The sequence below is a fragment of the Mangifera indica genome, chromosome 18, assembly GCF_011075055.1.
Source record: "Mangifera indica cultivar Alphonso chromosome 18, CATAS_Mindica_2.1, whole genome shotgun sequence".
Taxonomy (NCBI): domain Eukaryota; kingdom Viridiplantae; phylum Streptophyta; class Magnoliopsida; order Sapindales; family Anacardiaceae; genus Mangifera; species Mangifera indica.
In genome coordinates this window covers 514,628-535,797 of record NC_058154.1, presented here as the reverse complement: position 1 = coordinate 535,797, position 21,170 = coordinate 514,628, and the positions used below count along the sequence as shown (strand labels likewise).

General features: G+C 32.5%; 2 protein-coding genes across 3 annotated transcripts; both read right to left on the bottom strand.

Moving 5' to 3' along the window:
* Positions 1-3,406: 3,406 nt before the first annotated feature.
* On the bottom strand, positions 3,407-7,919 carry LOC123201402 (WRKY transcription factor 44-like). Of its 2 annotated transcripts, none has more exons than XM_044616891.1 (6): positions 7,577-7,919; positions 7,383-7,476; positions 5,584-6,152; positions 4,703-5,439; positions 4,293-4,451; positions 3,407-3,919 (listed from the first exon to the last, which is right to left on the bottom strand). In XM_044616891.1, exons 3-6 carry the CDS (start codon positions 5,923-5,925, stop codon positions 3,733-3,735), a joined length of 1,425 nt encoding a protein of 474 aa, XP_044472826.1. In that variant the 5' UTR covers positions 5,926-6,152; positions 7,383-7,476; positions 7,577-7,919; the 3' UTR covers positions 3,407-3,732. The 2 variants fall into 2 exon arrangements, with proteins under 2 accessions (XP_044472826.1, XP_044472827.1); XM_044616892.1 differs by having other exon boundaries at positions 7,594-7,919.
* Positions 7,920-11,980: 4,061 nt separating this feature from the next.
* On the bottom strand, positions 11,981-21,057 carry LOC123201401 (two-component response regulator-like APRR7). Its single transcript, XM_044616890.1, is given in 11 exon segments — positions 11,981-12,343; positions 12,913-13,723; positions 13,837-14,287; positions 14,390-14,570; positions 15,055-15,216; positions 15,507-15,640; positions 15,778-15,939; positions 19,999-20,252; positions 20,254-20,314; positions 20,517-20,583; positions 21,040-21,057. Coding segments are annotated over 11 exon segments (2,394 nt in total). The 5' UTR covers positions 21,043-21,057; the 3' UTR covers positions 11,981-12,235.
* Positions 21,058-21,170: the final 113 nt, after the last annotated feature.

The window sequence follows — 21,170 nt, the reverse complement described above, 5'->3', positions numbered from 1 at the left end:
CGTAATTTATAACGTTTACTTTTATTTCATTTTCAAAAATTCGTGATTGGCAGAAACGTCTCCCTTTCGATTTCTATTTGTCGCAATCAAACGGCGTCGTTTAATTGATAAAATATATAAATAAATAGATGCATATAATATTACTTATAAAACTATATTTATATGTAAATTGAGACTACAGAGTTTGATTAGATGATAGTGAAATCTCAAATTTTCAATTTTTAACTTTCAAAAATCTAAATATTCACTTATGATTTGAAAAATTAATAATTTTTTTTCCAAAATTAAGTTAGAGTTAAAGGTAAAATCATTATTTAATAATAATATTTAAAATTTATATCATTTTACCTTCGTAATTTGACAAACTAACAATTTTTCCTAAAATTAAGTTTTGAAAAGTGACATTTTCCCCCCATCTAAGGTTTCCAATTTCATCGACTAATGATGGTTGATCTCTCTCCCTCCTAATGTCGTCTTTCTCTCCGATGTTCAATATTAGATTAACAATATTTGGATTTAAAGGAATCTAGATAAAGAGTCGAAACTCTTTATCTGGATCTTCGTCATCCAGACGAAGTCAGTTTCGTTTGAACAACGACAATGATTCAGATGAGATTGATCTCCTTATTTGAACTGTCATTATTGTTATCCAGACAAAGTCAATTTTATCAAATCTAGACATTGTCCATCTAATATTGAGTACTGAAAGGAAAGATGACACTAGGAGGGAGAGAGATCGGCCATCGTTGGTAAAAAATTCATTGGGAAAATTGGAAACCCTACGTAGGGGGAAATATAATTTTTTAAAATTTAATTTTGAGAGAAATTATTATTTTTTTAAATTAAGGGAGTAAAATGATAAAAATTTTAAATATTATTATTAAATAACGATTTTGTTTTTAACCCTAATTTATTTTTTTTTTTAAATTATTAATTTTGTAAGACATAGATAAATATTTAAGTTTTTAAAAATTAAAAATTAAGAATTTAAAATCCCACTATACTTAGATGGGAATAGGTCTTTTGGCCTTTCTTTTTATTTCAAAATAAAAGAATCAGATTTTACCACCTTAATTTGTACGAAATTGAACAGACGTAGTCCTATTGACTGCCCTTTGTGATAGACCGGACACCATGAAATCCGGTTGGACTATCTGTCTGTTCATCTCCCAAACTTTGACTTGTTCTTGTCCACTTCCATTTATCAGCTTGTTCCTACTCCAACAATTTATTCTATCACATGTTAGACAACAGAGCCACCCTTCATTCCACTTGTTTATTGGATTGTATTGTATTTTCCTTTTCAATTATGTAAGGGGTATTTTATTTAAAGTAATTAGATAATATATTATTATAAAAAATAAAATATTACCCAAGTATAGATTATTTTGAATATTATTATTATTATATTTAAAAATTTTAATAGATATAAATAATTAATGAATTTGATTGCCTTTGGGTATAATTATTTTAAAATATTTTTTATATTATCTGTTATATTAATCGAAAATAAATGTATTTTTATCTTAAAAATTAATAAGTAAATATAGAATTGTAATAAAATCAAGATTACTTTAATAATTTTTAAATACTTAACGGGGGTTTAGGTTATCGATAATCAAATATTACCTTGATAATCTATTTTTTATTACTTATATTGTATTATTTGATTTATAGTAATTAAAAAAAACATAATAATCTTCTTTTACCAATGATAACGTGATAATCTGATTATCATCTTTATCTTAAGTATTATAATATTAAAAAGATAATATTAATTTTATTATAATTATATTCTTAGTTATTATTTTTTTTTTTGAATTAAAATACTTTCATTTTCAAATAATATAACAAATAACATGACAAATATTTCAAAATAATTATACTAAAAAATATTCAAGTAAAATAATATTTTGGTATTATTTTATTACATCTAACCAAACATAATTATTACTTATATCTATCAATTTTTGTCAAATATAATAATAATTTATACTTAATAATATTCAAAATAATCTACTTTGTGACAATCTTTCAGTTTCGATAATAAAAAATGATTTGAACTAAACACGCCTAAAGTGAAAGTAGACAGATTACTTGTTTTATTACATGTCACATCCAATAGTAAATAATTATTAAAATATTTTATTATCTGACAAAATAAATAAAATAATATGGTTAATAAAAGACAGATTATACTCCAACTAAACCCTCTCTTATAGAATTCAATAATTAAAAAATTAATTCAGTTTAATATATATATATATATATATATATATATATATATATATATATATATATATGTAAAAGTTGATAAATTAATAAATAAATTATGCAACTGGGTTTCAAAATTTTGTATGGTATGCGCTGAGAATGAGGCAACTTGAGTATAAATGATTGGGTCAAATGAAATTACCTGAAGGACTTGGTCAAGATATTTCCCAGATATAATCCAGAGCAAGGTCAAGTTCAAAGGGACCACAGTTGGATAGATACTAAACATGTGGCTTATAACCAATCCTTAAAGTTTTAAAGCAAACTCTTTGCTATAATGCCTTCCAAATAGACCTTTAACAGCCCTTTAAACCAAACCATACCTCTAGCGGCATATAATATGTCAATACTACAACACAAGCAATGGATCATTCACTCAGTTTTCAATATTCAATTAAATATTTAAATGATATATCATAATATAATTTAATGATTTTGAATTAAATAATATCTAATCACATAATAAAATATTATCTATATATGAATTAAATATTCAAAACTAAATACACATAACATTGTTCATCCATATAACTGTCGTTTTTTTAATTTCAGAAATCGACGTTTTCAATAGATTTCTCTGTAACCAATACTTTCTGGGCTGTTCAAGTACAGACAGTAGACACATTACTCTGCTATTTCACATATTAATAAGGGTTTGGTGACATATCTGTCTAAGACTCAATATTTGATGTGAAATGTGAAATCCAGAAATATTGCAAAACAATAAAACTATGTACATTCAGTTTTGAGTATCCAATTAGATACCTGAATAATATGTCATCTTATGATTCTTGATTTTAAATTATGAATAAAATAATATTCAATCACATGATGACACAACATCTGTATATCTAGTTAGGTATTCATTACTCAGTGCACATAGCATTGCTAATTGCAAAAACATGCAGCATGAAATATATCCAAATGTGAAGAGAAGCCCCTATCACACATGAAATGAGATTGTTTTAACTTGTATCAGGATGATAGATTATGGTGATATGAAGGCATTTTTGCAGTTAGGTGTAGAATCAGAAGTTGAAAGAGCTTCCCAGCATCCTCATCTAGTCTGCAGATTATATATGAAGCCTGGCTTCGCGGCCTGGAGATTAATATATATATATATTTGCTCAGATGAGGCAAGAGAGGTTTAATTATTATATGAAGTGGAAAACAAATTAAAAAAACTCTACTCTTAAGCTAGAGGAGCTGCAAATGATACAAAAAAGAGTTCAAGGATAACTATGTCAGCAGCCCAATATCTTGAATTACCCACATATAGCTAATTCATCAGAAGTATAATCAGCAACTCATAGGCGGACAACATGGATGATACACCAGATCAGCCGCAGCAGACATCAGAGTTGTTACAGGCCTTTGTTTATAATACCACTGAACTCCTTCCAACATACTTTGTCAGATCAAGTGCCTTCTTGACAAAGTTTCCTTCCACAGCTACAGTCAGGGCTTTTCTTTGCTGGTAGGAGCCGGTGTATCTGATTCAGAGGCCACTGGATTTGTGTTCTTTAGAGGCATGTCATGATTATGCTTTCCCTCATATGTAGTTATAAAAGCTCTTGGATCATCCAATGCTCGTTCTACGTGCTTCCTCACATTGCACTTAAGATTTGTACATCTATAGTAACTCCTGCAAGATCAAAACTAGCTGTGAGAATATCAGAGGAAAAGAAAGTGGTTGCCACCAGAAGAAATATACTAGACAAATTCTGAGGTCTGCCACGGAGAATGTCAGTCCTTTATTAATGTAAGATCACCCAAATTTGGAAACCCAATGAGAGATTGATATAATTTTTGTAAAACTTATGTATGGACATGCTGGTTTAAAGAGGGGGAGGTGGTAATTGGCAAGTTCAGCAGAAGAACAACTGTATCTTTATTTTTTTCTTCTGGTAAGTGAATAATTGCATCTTACTAATGTGCTCACCACTCACAAATTATATATAGCAAGAAGTGTATATTAATGAACGATAAAACTCATGAAACAGTGATAGAGACTCAACCTGGGATAAGAATTTCCCTTCACAACCTTCTGGCCATATTTTCTCCAGCGAAAGCCATCACTCAAAATCTCAGAATCTATAGAACTTTGCACCACAATGCGGGGCTCTTGTAGGCCCTCCTCTGATATGCCAGCTTCATTTGACTGATTCTCACTTTTTCTGGCAAAAACATATCATTAACGTTCATTTTAGACAAATGAAATGATCACAATTGCAATTTGCAATGTGTGCAGGATATGTCAAAGCTAACTGAGAATAAATCCAACTTCTCTTATTTTTCTAAAGAGCAATAGAATCAATTTAATAGTACGCTACACGTATTTTCAATTTGTAGTTTGCATCTTTTCAAGTCTAAGGAACACAGAGAGGGTAACAGGTATTCAAACTTCTGTTTCTACCTAATTTCCTACCTTTTCTTATTTCTGGGTTCAGCCTCCTCCCCCTCCAGTCCCTTCTTGCCTTCATCGCATTCCACACTAAGGCCACAAGAATTATCGGAGGTTCCAGCACCTGCATTGTTTGCTGGTGTCACAATAGGCTCATATGGTAGAGGAGCTTTGCCTTGATAAGTCGAATGTGCCAATAAACCTACTTCATTCTGATTTTCTACTCTGCCTTCTGCACCTTCATTTCTTTCATTCAGATTACTATTCCATACTGGATTGTTAGCATCCTGACCAGTGCCATCAGATACTAATCCTAGCCCTTGTGTCCCCGATGAGCTCCGCTTAGGAGGCTGAGGCTTTGGATGATTGTGTTCACCCTTGTACACAATTTCAGCAATTTGCCCATCAAATGACCTTTCAACCTTCTTCTTCACAGGACAGTTTGGGTGTGTGCACTTGTAATAACTTCGTGGATACTCACTTCCTTTGACCACTTTTTGCCCATATTTCCTCCAATTATAGCCGTCATATGAAGGTCGATCCCCAGCTATAGCTGATAAGGCTTTTGGATCCTCCTCCAATTTGTGAGATGCTATCTTTGAGGATTCAATTGTTTGATCGGCTTCGTTATGTGGCGGCATAATCAGGTTAAGGTTTGAGTTAGCTTGGGATCTAAAAATGCCTTTATCTTGACTTGGATGTTGAACATGACCCTCAACTGATTGCTGCATTTGTTGTCTGCTAGTATAATTAAAGTTTCCCTGCTCATAACAAAACACAGAAGATTACACCCATACTCCATCATTTAAAAGAGAACACAATTTATAAAGATTGTAGACAAAAATGTTCCAGCCTTTACTGGACCATATGTCCCTAATTTAACAACATCGGAGTTTGATACTGACCATATTAGCCAAGAGAGAAAAAGTTGCCTTTGATACAAGCTTTGCCAGTGGCTTATAAACCACAGTGGATGTCGTACTATCTGATTTTGAAGCTTTGGCAGATGAATTACATATAGCTGTTCTAGACGGCTCAGCCTGATTTGATGGGACAGGATTCGCCATTGGCTTAAACCTCACTGTCTTTGGTCGAATGGGAACAACTGTAGTTTCAGGGCATACACTAGGTGGTGCAGCATTAATGGCACCTGCTAGGAGCTCTGAGAAAGTCCCAAAAGTGGAACAAATAGGCCTTGAAGGAACTGGTTTAGCAATAACTACTCGTTCTGCTTCTTTGACATCCATTTCCAATCAAATACGAAATGCAAATTACATTCTAATGGTGTATCATATGGCAGACTTGAAAGGACAACTTGGAGTTCTGATCACCTCAATCCCTGATTCTCAATTATCCAGACAGTGATAGAAAGTTACAGCATTTGTTCCAAGATAACTTAATCGAGAGATGATCAGTAGGCAATTATTTTCTCACTTTGGTTGTCAACTCCAGCTGTGGGTAGAGTAGTTTGAACCTGCATCAAAATCAAGTTATTCATAATTACTATATAGCAGAAGAGTGAAATTTACAAGATGACATTAAAGAAAAATCCTACGTGTTAATTTATGAATGAATTTACCTAATCCTTTCACTACCCTTTATAAATAACAATGATTTTCTTTTCTCTCAGAAGTTAATTTTAAATGATATTGGTTATTAGCTCCTAATTTCCATCATTTATGCATTAAATCAAGGAATAATGGTGCACCATCAAACAACACATGCCCTAATGCATCACTAAATATTGCCTGCATTTGGAACTATAGTCAAGGGAAACACCTCCACTCTCAGGAGTTTGTAAATATTGCAGAGAAGAAGGGAGGCAAACAGACACACAGCCATTTAAAAAACTTACCATTTGAAGTCGTAAACTTTCACTTTAGATGACGGCAAAAGTTTTCAACCCAAGCACAAACATAAGAAATCAACACTGCAATAATTTCCTGAATTTACTTTTCCATTTACTAACTAAGCAATTTTAATGGAAAGAAAAAAAAAATAAATGTACTCCATAGTCAGCTGGACTAAATGCTATCAAACAACAACTAACTTCCCAGTTAATGCTCTACTATAAATCAACAGGCCAGTCCCCAAAAATTTCATCACAAATAGACACAGGATCATTTGCTGCTTCCTAATGTACTAAGCAAACTTCTCATTGCAATTACTGGTTCACCATATCCTTGAAGATATTTCGAAAAGATTACGTACTAAACTTGTAATAATCCTTTTACTTGCTTCCAAATCCCCATAAGCTTTGTCAATAATCTAAACATGAACCCTGCCAGATTTCCGATGACTGTCAAGTTTTCAAGAAACTGGCACAATTTTCCTCTTAAACTTCACATCATCTCACAAACCTTAAGGCCATGAATCAATTTGCAACATCTCCCCTAATTTCACAGCATAAAAGAACTACCACGAAGATCATCTTCCATCTAGACCTTAAATTGACCACACATAAACTATAGAAAGAGATTTAAAAAAAGTTGTAAGAAGATTAACTTTTCTAAACAATATCCCCCAAAAAAATTATTACAGAATCACCATATTAATTCTTCTGCAGTTCCTTATGAAAAGGAAACTCAAAAAAATGATGAGCACCGACCATCTACAGTAACATATACATCTAATAAAACAAACCAAGCAGCAATTCGCTCAAAGAAACCCAAAAATGAAGAAAGAAGAAAAAAGTGAAACTAACCAGAATGTTTATAACTAACAAACTAACAAGCTACTTTGCTTCCTCGAAATCTCATACACTTCTCATTTTCTTTAGATAGTTCACTCACTTTAACCTGCATTAGAGCACCAAAAAAAAAAAAAAACCTTTAACATAAAATACTTAGGATTGAAACGTGACACACACATACAAAAAAAAAAAAAGAAGAACTTGACCTCGTTTACAGAGAAACCTTAACCAGTTGAACAAAAGAGAAGCAGAGTTACTGGCATTCACTCGTTCAGTATCTAGATGGGGTCGTCTTGTTCTAAATACAAACCAAAAAAAATGAAAACTTTTCAAGGGTGGTTAGTTTCTAAGGTAATTGAACAGTAATATTTTATAAAATTTAAGTACAGAGCTAGAACAGAAAGATTAGACAGGAGAAGGGGGAACAAGGAAAAATGTGAAAGAAGGTATGAAAAGAACAAAAATTTTAGCTTAAAGGAATTAAAAGAAAATAAATTTGGATTTAGAAAGAAGAGGCTTGGGTGGGTGGCGTTGTTGCCATAAGCTTAAGGGTAAGGCTATCATAATTCATACACAGTACGGCCAACTAACTGTCTCAGTAATCTCTATCACTTTGACTTTGTCATTTCTTTCTTTCCATTTTTCCATCTCTGTTTTCTCTTCTCTTCCTCTATAAAAATGGAAACATGAATAAATATTAATATCGTATGAATGTGATATAGCTGGACTGGAGGCAGTACCAAGGCTCTGACTGAGATATGCGTCTTTGTTGGGTCCTAATTGCTAATTTTTAAAACTCTAATAAAATTTGCACTGTTCTCAATACAAAAATGCTAGGGATCCGATTTGACAGACCAAAATACATATCGCCAGATGGGGCAAATGGGATCCCAAGTCCACCAACATGTTGAAAAAAAATGATAATAATTGAAGTAATAATCTAATGTATAATTTGGTTTAAAAAGTATCTCACAAGGTGACAATATTGCAACTCCATTTCAAAGAAAAATGGCTCCAACAGAAGAAACGGGAGAAGTGAATTACAACTATTGAACCATATTTCAAAGAAAGCAATTTGAATTGATTGGTTGGGTTTTAACTTAATTTCAACAAATGACAACTCCCATTTCAACCTTTCCTTAGAATTAACAAAGCAAGTCACATCCCAAATGGTAGTTTAAATAATACAAAAGAATATTCTATATATAAGGGAATCTGAATTCAAATTTTTACTGGATCTGAAATTTATTTTATTTGGTGTAGTTGATTTGGTTTCAAAAATGATGATTTTATTTTGATGAAGTTCCTTTTCATAAAAAAAAAAGAAAGCAAGCCACCAATTTAATTTTCAATAATTCAATTATTAACCCTAAGTAATTTGCTAATTTAATTGGATCAATTTTAGGTAAAAATAAAAAAATAATAAGGGAAATGGGAATTAGTTGAGGGTTGATTGAAGAAAAGAAAGTTAGTTGGGGAACACGTGAGAAGGTGGGCAGTTTGAAAATCTTTTAAACTGAAATTCTATGGGTTTGACTGGCAGTTGCGTCGTGTTCTGTTCTGCACGTGCCCTTCTTCTATTTTTATTTTATTTATTTTTCCTAGATTTTATCGAGACGAAAAAAAGGGGAAACCCAAACAATAAATTCAGCATGGGCTTTTAGTAAGGAATAATTTGGATGATAAAAATAAATATTTTATACATAAAAAAATATGAATTTAATTTTTTTATAATATTTTAAAATTAAAATTTTGATTTATTTATCTCGATGATTATAAGTTTATTATAGAATCTAATGTTTTACTTATATAATATAATTGGTTCGACTATAAAAAAATAATCTAATTTAGATAGAGTGTTTTTATTAAAAATAGTATGATTTTTAAAATCAAATTTGACCAACAGATTGATTAGAGTGTGATTTACTAACAAAAATAGTTTCGATTTGTTTGAAAAAAATTTTTTGGAGTAAAACTTAATTACATTGTCTGAATAATTGGATTTGACACATCAGTATAAAAATATCAATTTTTTAAAATTCATTATTGGAACTTAAATAAATGCCATGCTCTACCGGCTTTTGAATATGTATACCATATAATTCAAATTATATATTTAATGATACCAACTTTTAAATATGTATATCATCGAATTTAGTTTATTTTAATAATAAAATAATTTAGATTATATATTTTATAATAAATTATACAAAAATTATTTTGAATATTATTTTTAAACAGTTAACTAATTTAACTATTAATCAAATGCTCTAATCATTGGTGAGATTGGACTACTCCCTCTACTAGGATAATGTCCAATCCAATATCGAAAACATTGAAAAAAAGTATAAGTTCAAAATTTACATGGTACAATGGGTATTAACTATGAGCCCAATAACTAAACATTAGTTTCACTTATTTATCTAATCGATTCAATCTTAGAAAGATAATATAATTATTTTTTATTAAAAAAATTACACCCAAATTTCAAAAATTCAAAATATAGAGTAGAAGTGTCAATTATGTCAGACCGACCTAAAGCCTGGCATGAAAGAGTCTGACCAGCTATTTTAGCGACAGGGGTCTGGTCATGGGTTATTCAAGCCGGGCCAGGAGTTTAGGCAAAAGGCTCATTATTATTGACGATTTAAAAAATAATAATTTTAAAAAATAGTTTTTAAAAAAAGAAACAAGCCCAACCTGTTATTGTAGGGTCAAGTTGTGAGTCTTATATTTCCATTGAATGCACCCCTTTATTTTAAAATATATCTTTATTTTAAAATATTAATATACAACTAATTAAATAATTTTTCAATTTTTTAAATTGTTAATATATGTTTTAAGTTATAAAACTCATAAATAAAACTATAATAAATTATATATTCAAAATATACAATATTTTAATAATGAGTCATTTTTATTGGATAAAAGATATTACAAATAGTATTAGAACTACTTCGCATATCTTTTTGAGTAATGGTGCAAAAATCCTAATACAAATCACATATTAGTAAAATGCGAGAGAGATATTAAATATATATGTATATCTCATGTGACTGAGATTAAAGATTCTGTGAACCTTTAAATTATTAAGATACACTTAAAAATAAAATCATTATAAACTATGTATTTAAAATAGACTTGAATGTTACAAATAAAATAAAAGTAAAATGTGATTTTTATGTATAATGACCATATACCCCATAACAATAATTGAATCCCCATTGATAATCCTGAAAGAAGACTGGACTAAGTAATAACTGGGGATTGGGAATAGTGGGACCCTAAATTTATTATTTTAATAGCTGCTTGATATTTGATGTTGAATGTGCCAACCACCAAAGCTTCACACTTCCAACTACTACATTTGCATTCCACTCCCACCCTCCTCTTTTTTTTTTTTTAATGTAGTAATGTTAGCAACACCTATTTTAAATAGTAATTTGAGTGACTAAGGTTATAAATTTCCAAGTGAGTATAAGCTCAAGACTTATTAATAATATATCAAAATCAAATCTTTAACTTATTTTATATAATAGTTATAAGACTAATCGTTAGAATAGAGTTTTACTTGTTTGGTATATTTATTCATTTAATTTTGAATATCTAATTAAATACTCAGAAGATTTGTTATCATATGATTGAATATTAAAAATCTTTACTTAAAATCAAATTGTTTTACCAAGTAAAACTCGAAGTCTAAACCCTTATTTAAATTGAACCATCTCATCAAATAAGTAAAATCTTGAATTAAATCCTAAAACTATTAGATGCTTAAATAATATGTTATCATATGATTGAATGTTAAAAATATTACTTAAGTCAAACTATCCTATTAAGTAAGCGAAACTCCGAGTCCAAAACCTTACTTAAGTCGGAGTATTTTATCAAACAGGTAAAACTTGAGTCTAGCCTCAAAGTCACTATACAAGATGAATCAAGAGTTTGCCAAAGAATTTTTAATGAGCACCCTTCACCGTCACCACTAAAGAGGTGGGAACGGGGGAAGGGGTGTTAAAGGTTATTTTAATTATAATATTATTATATATTGTTATCAATTCAGTATCTTGGTCTTGGTAGGTGGCTTCTTTGTTTTTGTAGAGTATTGTCTTGTCTTATATGTTTATAGATTCTATTTCTAGTTTGCAGCTTTTTATGCCCTTAAAGTTTGCCAGTACTCAGGAGTACCAAATCACCTTCTATTTTACTTAAATCTATACAGTGACTTTATACGTACTACCAGACTTCACTCAGTTTGACTCAATCTTCCTGGTTGCCAGTACTCAGGAGTACCAAATCACCCTCTATTTTACTTAAATCTATACACAGACTTTATACTTAGTACCAGACTTCACCCAGTTTGACTCAATCTTCCTGGTTTGAATCCAATAATATCTTTTATTTTAGTTAAAAAAAGATTACAAAAGATTCTTAATTCCAAAAATGGACACCTTTAAAACAATCAAGATTTTGTCTAAAACAAACAGAATAAGGCCACACGCAAATGTAAAACTCTGAGATAAACTTAACACCAAAGACTACTAACTTTCTCCTAATGAGACAAAGAACTAAATTCCCGGGAAAAGAGCTTAAAAACTAACAGGTCCATAGGAGGAAAAAAAGGGTCTTACATTCTTTTGTTTTAGCAGTTTGGGAAGACCATTTCACAAAGTAAAAGGATTTGTCTACAGGTAAAAATAGAAGTCCACAACTATGAAGTACAGTTCAAGATGTCTAGATAGCATTCTCAAACAACTTTAAACAACAAATTCTTTGTAGGAATGCGTGGAAAGGGCTTACTAGATTCGCATTTTGCTAATAAAAAGTAGATCAGATCTTTGCATAATGTCAGGAGGATGGTTGAGCTAGCTTTCTGCTTCCCTGCTTGTGTTATCATTTGCAGTCTGTCGCACAAATTGTCCCCGAATGCGAGGTCGTTGTTCTGCTAGCCTCTTCCTACTTTGGTACCGAACCTAAAAATAATATGAAGAAGAAAACAATAAATTCATGTTCTTAAGGAAATAAGAATTATGGGATTAATGACAGGAAATAGATGGCTTTTTAATTGCAATAGTGAACTGTCCGAAAAGATGATGAAGAAGTAAAATCTGCATCATCTGTATCACTTGCCAGAAATTTGAATAATTAATTGTTATAGTGTTGTTAAATCTCACAATGGATGAGCAATGAGTCAAACATGAGCAACTCACCATGCACGGCAGAGAGCAAGGTCTAATAAAAGCCTAAGACAAATTGCCCTAGAATGGCATGTGACCACCAGAAAGCCAATAAACTACTACTATACTTCCCAAAATATGAAATTCTTTGTACCAATACTGAAAGTGGCAACCTCCAAAAATCCATGTTTTGAATGTCCATTGCAAATCAAAGCAGGAGAAAGAAAAATGCTTAATTCAAAACAAGATGCAGAAAGAGAATAGAAAAAGGACAATAGCATGGATAAAAATGAAAATAGAATGTTATTAAAGTGATGAGAAACATGACCCAGACGATGGAATATAAGCAACTACATATCAGTTACCCTTTTCCGAAAGCATCTCTCCTTTCTCTTCTGGCGAAACTTGGTCAAGGCAGCTTCCCTTAGGCTGAACTTATTTTGATCAACTCTGCTTCCACTACCACTGCCACTTGCATTGCCACTTTCACTTTTATCAGCAACCCCATTATCACTTTCTATGTTCATCCCTCCCGCATTCATTGCAATACTGCTCCCATTTTGCCCATTGCTCCCATGGTTACTGCCTGAGGCACTTCCGTTGACACTGTGATTTCCAGCATTACCTTCAACTAGTCCACCCAACACACTGGATGACCCACAATGTGGAACAGTTGCAGCCATTTTTTTTAATAATAAACGATCATGATCATGTGGCGGCTGTTGCTGTTGCATGTTGTAGACAAGATGTTGACAATTATCATAAAGGTGAGTGAGGTGCTGAATTTGGGGTTCTTGGTTTGTGTCCCTTGGTTGAGCCAAAGTTGATGTAGCCATCACACTCTCCCCCTTGTCCGATGCAACATGGTGAGGGCCGCATAAATGGTCATTTTTCATAGGCTGAAAAGGATGTGATTGATGCAAACAGTTAATTGTGGATGAAACTTCTGACTTATTCTTCAGAAGTACTGGCTTAATAAAAACATTATTAGTGGTGGAACCCATATCCATGTTGTTGCTTCCGGCATTTGAGGACTGATTGCGAATATCCCCATTTGAATGAGATTGAATATCACAAACTGCTCCCTTTTTGGCTACTTCTAAGCTATTGTCAACCTGAGAAGCACTTTCAACATTCCCACTAGGACCCTTATTTGTATTTGAGACTGTATTATACCTGCATAGAGACAATCTTCATATTATGAGCAAAGCTGAATGAGGTTTAACTATTATGTATATGAAATTTGCTCCAGACCTCAAATAAAAATTACAGGTCCTTGTCACTTATACCTGGAAAAGGCTGAAGAGTCAGAACGCCTCAATACATAACGGTCAGCCTGAACTATCATCCCGAAGTCTTTGACTCCTCTAAGTCTCTTTAAACTGAGCTCAAGGGATGGTAGTTCTACAGAATCCTTTATCACTTTACTGTTGTTATCTAGGATCTTGGAAATTCTATGTCGAGCCTCATACTCTGTATTGTCCTTCTCAGGATCAGTAATCTTGGTGATGACGCCTGTCAGATTAGCAGCTTCATATTTCATTCTGCTGGATGGACTCTCACTATTCAGGTCTAGCTGTTCTCTATCAATTGGCACACAAAATTTACTAGATTCAACGTCGAGGTGGTTTTTTGGTTTTGTGCCTACAAGTTTGATTGGAACCTCACTTGAGCACTCAAGTTGTATAGCTAGACCTCTATGCATACCTAAATTTAGGTCTCTGGCCATTGAAATGTTGTCTGAAAAATTTTTATAAACAAAAAAGGGATATTTTTCACATGACAAGAAGCTCATAAGCATAGTTTCAAAAGCATTAAAGATCCAAATATTTTCATGCATACCAAGTTGTTCTTCATGTTCATGGCACTCCCTTGCCTCAGTCACAGGGATCCTTATATTGCCAGATATTTCAGCATTTGAGTGGATAACCTGAGCACAAGTACTATCAGGGCACTCAGCAACTTGATCACATGGTGAAATGGGTCTGGGACTATCAGGTTCTACTTGTTTAGTCCAAGAGCTCTGCAAAAAGCATAATACTTTCTAGTGCCAACGAGAGATAAATTTGTTTTAACTATTTGTTCTAATAGCTTTGAAATGGATTTGGGTTTTGCACACCATCACTAAAGGTCAAACATCAACTCATCAACATTGCGATCACATATAAAGAAATCTAATTTACAGCACAGTAGACAAGTAAAGTGTAGGCTACTAACCCTCTTCATATATGAAAAACTAAAGGCAGCATAAAGAAGAAGCTGAAGCAAATTAAAAAAGAAATACTTATATAATATTTTATCTTTATATGAAAAATTGAGGATGAAATTATAGATGATTGTGAAATCAATGAAGGCATATATAAACATATTTGAGACTAGAGGTGTTAAAAGTAACCAATATCAGCTTTAAAAGAACAAGTTGGTCTTCTGAAAAACATTGAAAAAGAGATTAGATGACGGTTATAAACCACGCATGAACCTCCAATTAATTCATGGACTCATAGTACCTGAGTGCCATTCCCATCATCACTTCCATCACTAATATTTAATCCAATGCTCCCATTATCATCCTCATCATTGCTACCTGTATTATTGTCTGATTTTTGAACACCTTTTGATTTCACAGATTTTTGAGTTTGTGTGCTGCATTCACTTCCGCTACCACTAGACTGAAAGAGGCTAAAATTAGTGATAGAAGAAAGAGAGGTATCAAACTTGAAATATAAGTACCTAAAACCAGCAACCATGAAGATAAAACAGTAAGTATATTCTTGTAATATAATGATCTCTCAAAAATTAGGCTGCTAAATGAGAAAAATCACAGAAGGGAAAATAAATCTTTCCTTCTTAAAATTAGTGTAACAGAGAAGTGAAGCAGGCAAGTAGATGAAGACCCTATCTCTCATTACAGTAGAAAGTAAAATCTCTATGTCTGAAGCAGAAAATTTTAACAACTCACACTATGGCATCTTCTCCAAACATGCTGCCAAAGGTTCTTAAGCTCATTCTTCCGTATAGGCTTCACTAAGAAGTCAACAGCACCTTTTGATAAACACTTAAAGACCAAACTCATGGAGTCAAGTGATGACATCACTGCACACAGAGGAAGTGGTAAAAAGTATCTAATTGGAAAATATTAATGAAAAAATCATAAATCACCAATAAAATAATTGAGAAAATGTCAATAGAATTAATAGGTAAATTAATGTAGGAAAAAAGAGGGAGCTTACTAATTACGGGAATATTTTTGCGTGTTTTGCGGCTCATAATCTTGCACAAAAGGCCAACTCCTGATAAGCAAGGCATTACTACTTCAGTTAAGACAATATCAATATGATTAGTCAAATCCTCCAATATCTTCCATGCTTGTAATCCATTTGCTGCTTCAGTAACTGGAAATATTAAAATGAATGTTTTAGTTAACAAATGAAACAGGGAGGGAGTGTAAACAGTACCAAATATAAATATCATGTCAGATGACTAGAAGATATATAGTTTTGAGAAGCTGTTTTTACACTGTGATACAGAAGTATCACAGACAAGCTAAGCAAGAGGCTATTGTGATGCAACAGCTACAACTATGGCCAAATAAACAATAATGAGACCTCAACTAAAGTATTTTGCAGCTGGGCAAGCATGATTTGACAATTTGGGCTTGCAAATGAAGAAATTTGATGTCACCCTCATCTAAGCCTAAGCCTAAGCCTATTCCAAGCATCACGGAAAAAGATTCGCAACTAATCCACAGGACTTGAGTTGATGAGACAAATAGGTCAAAGCATTCTAATGTGCAAACTCTGCCTGGTGAAAAAGATGGAAGCAGGCACATACAACTTGAGCATTCTACAGGACTGTGTTTGACCTTTAATGGGTGAGTTTGGTATGCCGTATTGGATTGTATTAATTTTTTGGGGTTGGATTGGATTAGATTGGATACGATTGGATTATAAATAAAACTATACTGTGTTTGGTGCAATATTGTATTGTATATGATTATGTATAACATTAATAAACTCAAATTTTATCACTAAACTAATTTATATAAAAAAATCACAAAATTCTAAATAGAAATTAAATATATTTATAATAAATATATATTTTATTATATTTATGTAATTTTATTTGTTACTTGTAATACTTATCGAAGATCCATTGCTTCACACTGTTAGACACATGTAAACTTTAAGCTCTCGAACAACCCAATCGAAACAAATGAAATGAAAATAAAACCTTCGACTAAATGATAATAGAAATTACAAATAAGAGAAAACTGAAAACTCAATCCTCCTAGCTTTTGAAAGGCCAAAACTTATCTAAGTTTAGACTTTTATTGATTTTCCTTGCTCTCCTTTCCTCCCACAACTCCTCCTTTTAAACTTGTCTATTGCATTACTAACCCTATATGCTCTCCATATTTTCTCATTTTTCTCCTCCCTTACCCCTTACTCTTTTCTTGCTCATTTTCTCATCATAAATATTCACTTTCTCATAACTACTGCTAGGGCTGGTTTTAAGCTGAGTCAAGCTCGTCTCAAAGTTATTTAAGCTCGGCGTGCTTAAGGGAAGTTGAACTTAACTTTGAACTCGAGCCAAGCTAGCTGAGCAAAAAATGACTAAAAAGATGTAGTTTTAATGCGTATTGCTGAAAAGAACATCAATTTAGTCAATTTGTATAGAAAATTTTCAGGCTCGTAAACTTAGTAAGCAGAACACCTTAAAACTCGAGCTTGAAAATATTCAACTCTTAGTCTTGAGTTTGAGTTCAATTGATCCGAGCTCGTTTAGGGTTTGCTCAAGCCAAACTCATTTTCAAGATCAATTCGAATCCAACCTTAATTGTTGCACACTTCCTTAAAATAACCATAGTCCACTTCTTAAAAAATACTCATCGGTGTGTATCATGTGCCCTCTATCCTCTCACTTTCTTTTTCTTGTGGGAAACATAAGCCTTAGCTCTAACATTATTTTGTTGAAAACGATTGTAATAATATGCGACTATATAGATACTCCTATTTTTTGAAAAATGAAATTGAGCGTATAGTTTAGGATATGCGAACAATCAAAATAATTAAGCCTAAAACGATTAAAATTTGCTTAATTATTCTGTTGAATGGATTCATTCAAATTTTGGTTGTTGGATGAGGTGTTATGGAAAATAGGTGAATTTCAGTTTGGGCTTGGGTAATTATAAGAGTGGCTACTATTTGGGCTTGCGTATATGAGGTTATATGGATTGGGTTGGTGGCATTTGGGCTTGGATTGGAAGTTTAGCTGGTGTGATGGATGACAGGTGAAAATCGGGTCTGGTTTGAATATTAGGTTGTGTTTAATGGGTTGGGCCTTGGATTGTACTTGGTGGGTCGTGGGCTAGGTTGAGTATCCATAACCCAATTTTTTCCTCAATTTTTTTAGTACACTCCATTGCTTCTTCTAGGTTCCTCAATCCTAAGAGTTTAATTTTCACTTTAGTTTCTACCTTTAAATCATTCAAAAAGGCTTCTAGTAAGACATAATCAGAAACCTCCCTTAATAGTACCAAAACGAGTTCAAATCGGCATATGAAATTGCCCACCATTTTAGCTTGTCAAAGTAAAAGCAACTCTTCGTATGGTGTTCCTTCTAGCAATGGTTGAAAATGTTAAAGCAAATCATGTTTTAGTTCGTTCTAGCTGACAAACGACTATCTTGATTCACTCCACTACAACTAGTTTAAGGTTACCCCTTCCATACATATGACAACAAAGAACAACTAGACTTCTTTAATGAATTTCCTTGCTCTCCCTTCCTCCACAACTCCTTTTTTATTTTTGTCTATTGCATAACTATCTTTGTATGTTTTCCATGTTTCCCCATTTTTTCTCCTCACCCGTCACTCTTTTCTTGCCCATTTTCTCATCATAACTACTACTCGCATTCTCACCATAAATGTTGCCCACTTCCTCAAAATAACTACAGTCCAGTTCCTCAAATCTGCTCACCCTTATCGGATATTTTTCTCTTGGTCCATGTCTATCATGTGCCCTTTGTCCTCTCACTCTCTTTTTCTTGTGGGAAACATAAACCTTAGCTCTAACACTATTTGTTCGCAAGCTAACTCTGAAACCACTAAAACAATTCGAGCCGAACTAATCAAATATTTTCCACTTTAGGCTTCATAAAATGTTCTTCAGCCGCATAGATTTACTTTTGAGATTTAAAGAATTGTCTTTCGCACAATCTGTTTATAAGTTGGGTTGAAGCTTACAAGTTAACCTACATTCTCACTTGCTAACCAATGTGCAATGTCATATTATTCAAGTGCAAAAATTGTAAAACATGTTCTTTCTAATTAAGATACATATTTTTGTGATATATATTGGAATAGTGAAATGATAGAGTTCATCACGAGAATCTAGAAATTGTGACTTAAGGTTTCTTATATGTTAGTTAAGGTATCTTTAAATTTATTATTTTATTCCAGAATTTTTAAAAATCTAGGATACTATTTGTTTATGTAGCTTTCATTTTCACATGTTCTGGCCTCTATTAATAGCCCTAGATATAATTCCAAAAAGTTACATTGTATAGTTTCTTTAATGCAGAAATCACGACCTCTTATGATTCTATTCATCACTTCTCTCTTTTTCTTCTATCTCTTTCATACTTTCCATCTCATTCCCTCTCCTCTTCTTCGTCCAACAGAAAAGAACAGCATTGCAAAGACAATAACTCAAAAAGGGGACAGTTCCTCACTATTGTAACTAGCTCAATGTTTAACAATTGATCCTGCTCAAATGGAATAATTTAGCGAAAACATAACAATAAAAAAGACAGCATTTGAAAAAATGACAAACATTTGCATGCATAAGAACATGAGAATACATGTATATAATAGCAAGAGGTTTCAGATAGATGTTTGTGGGTACTAGTTAGTTTAGTTAGTTCAGATAGATGTTTGTGGGTTCTATTCATCACTTCTCTCTTTTTCTTCTATCTCTTTCATACTTTCTATCTCATTCCCTCTCCTCTTCTTCGTCCAACAGAAAAGAACAGCATTGCAAAGACAATAACTCAAAAAGGGGACAGTTCCTCACTATTGTAACTAGCTCAATGTTTAACAACTGATCCTGCTCAAATGGAATAATTTAGCGAAAACATAACAATAAAAAAGACAGCATTTGAAAAAATGACAAACATTTGCATGCATAAGAACATGAGAATACATGTATATAATAGCAAGAGGTTTCAGATAGATGTTTGTGGGTACTAGTTAGTTTAGTTAGTTAGTTAATGTCTGAGATTATACAAAAGGTCTTGAGATAGAATCTGGCTCAAACCAAGCTAAGGAGGGTTTAGTATAATTTGCAAGTCTGAGATATTTGTTATTAAAAAATAAAAAATGTAACTTAGTCTCAAGCACCAGGGGATCAAATATAAACAACACACAACATAACATGCACTTCATTACCAACCTTCATAACTGCAATTGCGAAGCAGCGCAGCTACAACATGGCGTGTAGAATCATCATTCTCCACAAGCAGAACCTTGAGGGATCTTACATGGAGAAACCGCTCCCAACAAACCATTGCTGCTTGAGGCTGTTGCTGTGACACTTCCAGCAGAGCTGATTCCTGAACAGTCCCTCCACAGCCATCTTTCACATTGTCAGCAATCTTATTGTCTTTCAACCGGCCATCATCATGCAATCCTTGTTCATTCACAACCATATCCATCTTGCAGATTATTATCTAGTTCCCGCAGACCATCAACTTTCATTTGGACACTCCCTGTCAATCAGATTCAAAAAGACAGATAATAAGGAAGGTCCAAGATCATAACAGTGAAAAGCATCATCAATCCACAAAACAAATAGCACGTTTCTTTTGCTTCAAAAATCCAACCTTAGTAAATGCAATCAGTATAATCTAATACAAGCCCAGAATCACGAATATACAATGAAACAAAAATCAGGTCCATGAGTATAGTTACAGAAAAGCCACCAATAAGTCAACTTGTGCTTAATGAGTTCCTCCAGAACAAATAACCTGCTTCTCCCCTGTTAGAACAGACTAGCCTGTTAGAAAAAATAAAATCAACCTCAACCAAAACAGATAACCACTACTAGTCACTGTCAAAAAATCAATAAATCCAACACAAAGCACTCAAATTCGTGCAAAATATATATATATATATATATATATATATATATGTAAAGGAGAGTACAAAAACCTACCACTTTGATTCCTAAAATAAACCAAACCAAAGACTTTAAATCAGAAACTCAAAGTTACTTGTATAACTGAAAATTACAAAAGCATAGACTAAATCCCTAATCTCAAAAGTCCAAAGATAAAGAGAGTCCACCATTACATCAGTTTAGATCCACAACATCATGAAAAACTAAAAAACATCAATCAAGCACAAGTTTGAAAACTTTAACTCAAAAAAGTTATTACTATTTCTTCAACAAACCATGACCAAAACTTAAACAGAGGAAATTAAATAAACTTACCATTGATACTTGTGAAATGAAATTCGAACATTATAAAATCCGATTTTTAAAATTTCAAAATTAAAAAAAATTATAAATATAGATATTACCTCAAAATCTTCGTTAACCACCGTTAATATGCTCGATCAAGC

Excerpts from the sequence above, each read along its gene's own strand:
- LOC123201402 (XM_044616891.1), bottom strand. The coding sequence starts at position 5,925 with ATGGATGTCAAAGAAGCAGAACGAGTAGTTATTGCTAAACCAGTTCCT. Across the intron at positions 5,440-5,583 it reads TTTCTCTCTTGGCTAATATG|GGAAACTTTAATTATACTAG; the intron begins GTCAGTATCAAA and ends TGTTATGAGCAG. Across the intron at positions 4,452-4,702 it reads GAACCCAGAAATAAGAAAAG|AAAAAGTGAGAATCAGTCAA; the intron begins GTAGGAAATTAG and ends TGTTTTTGCCAG.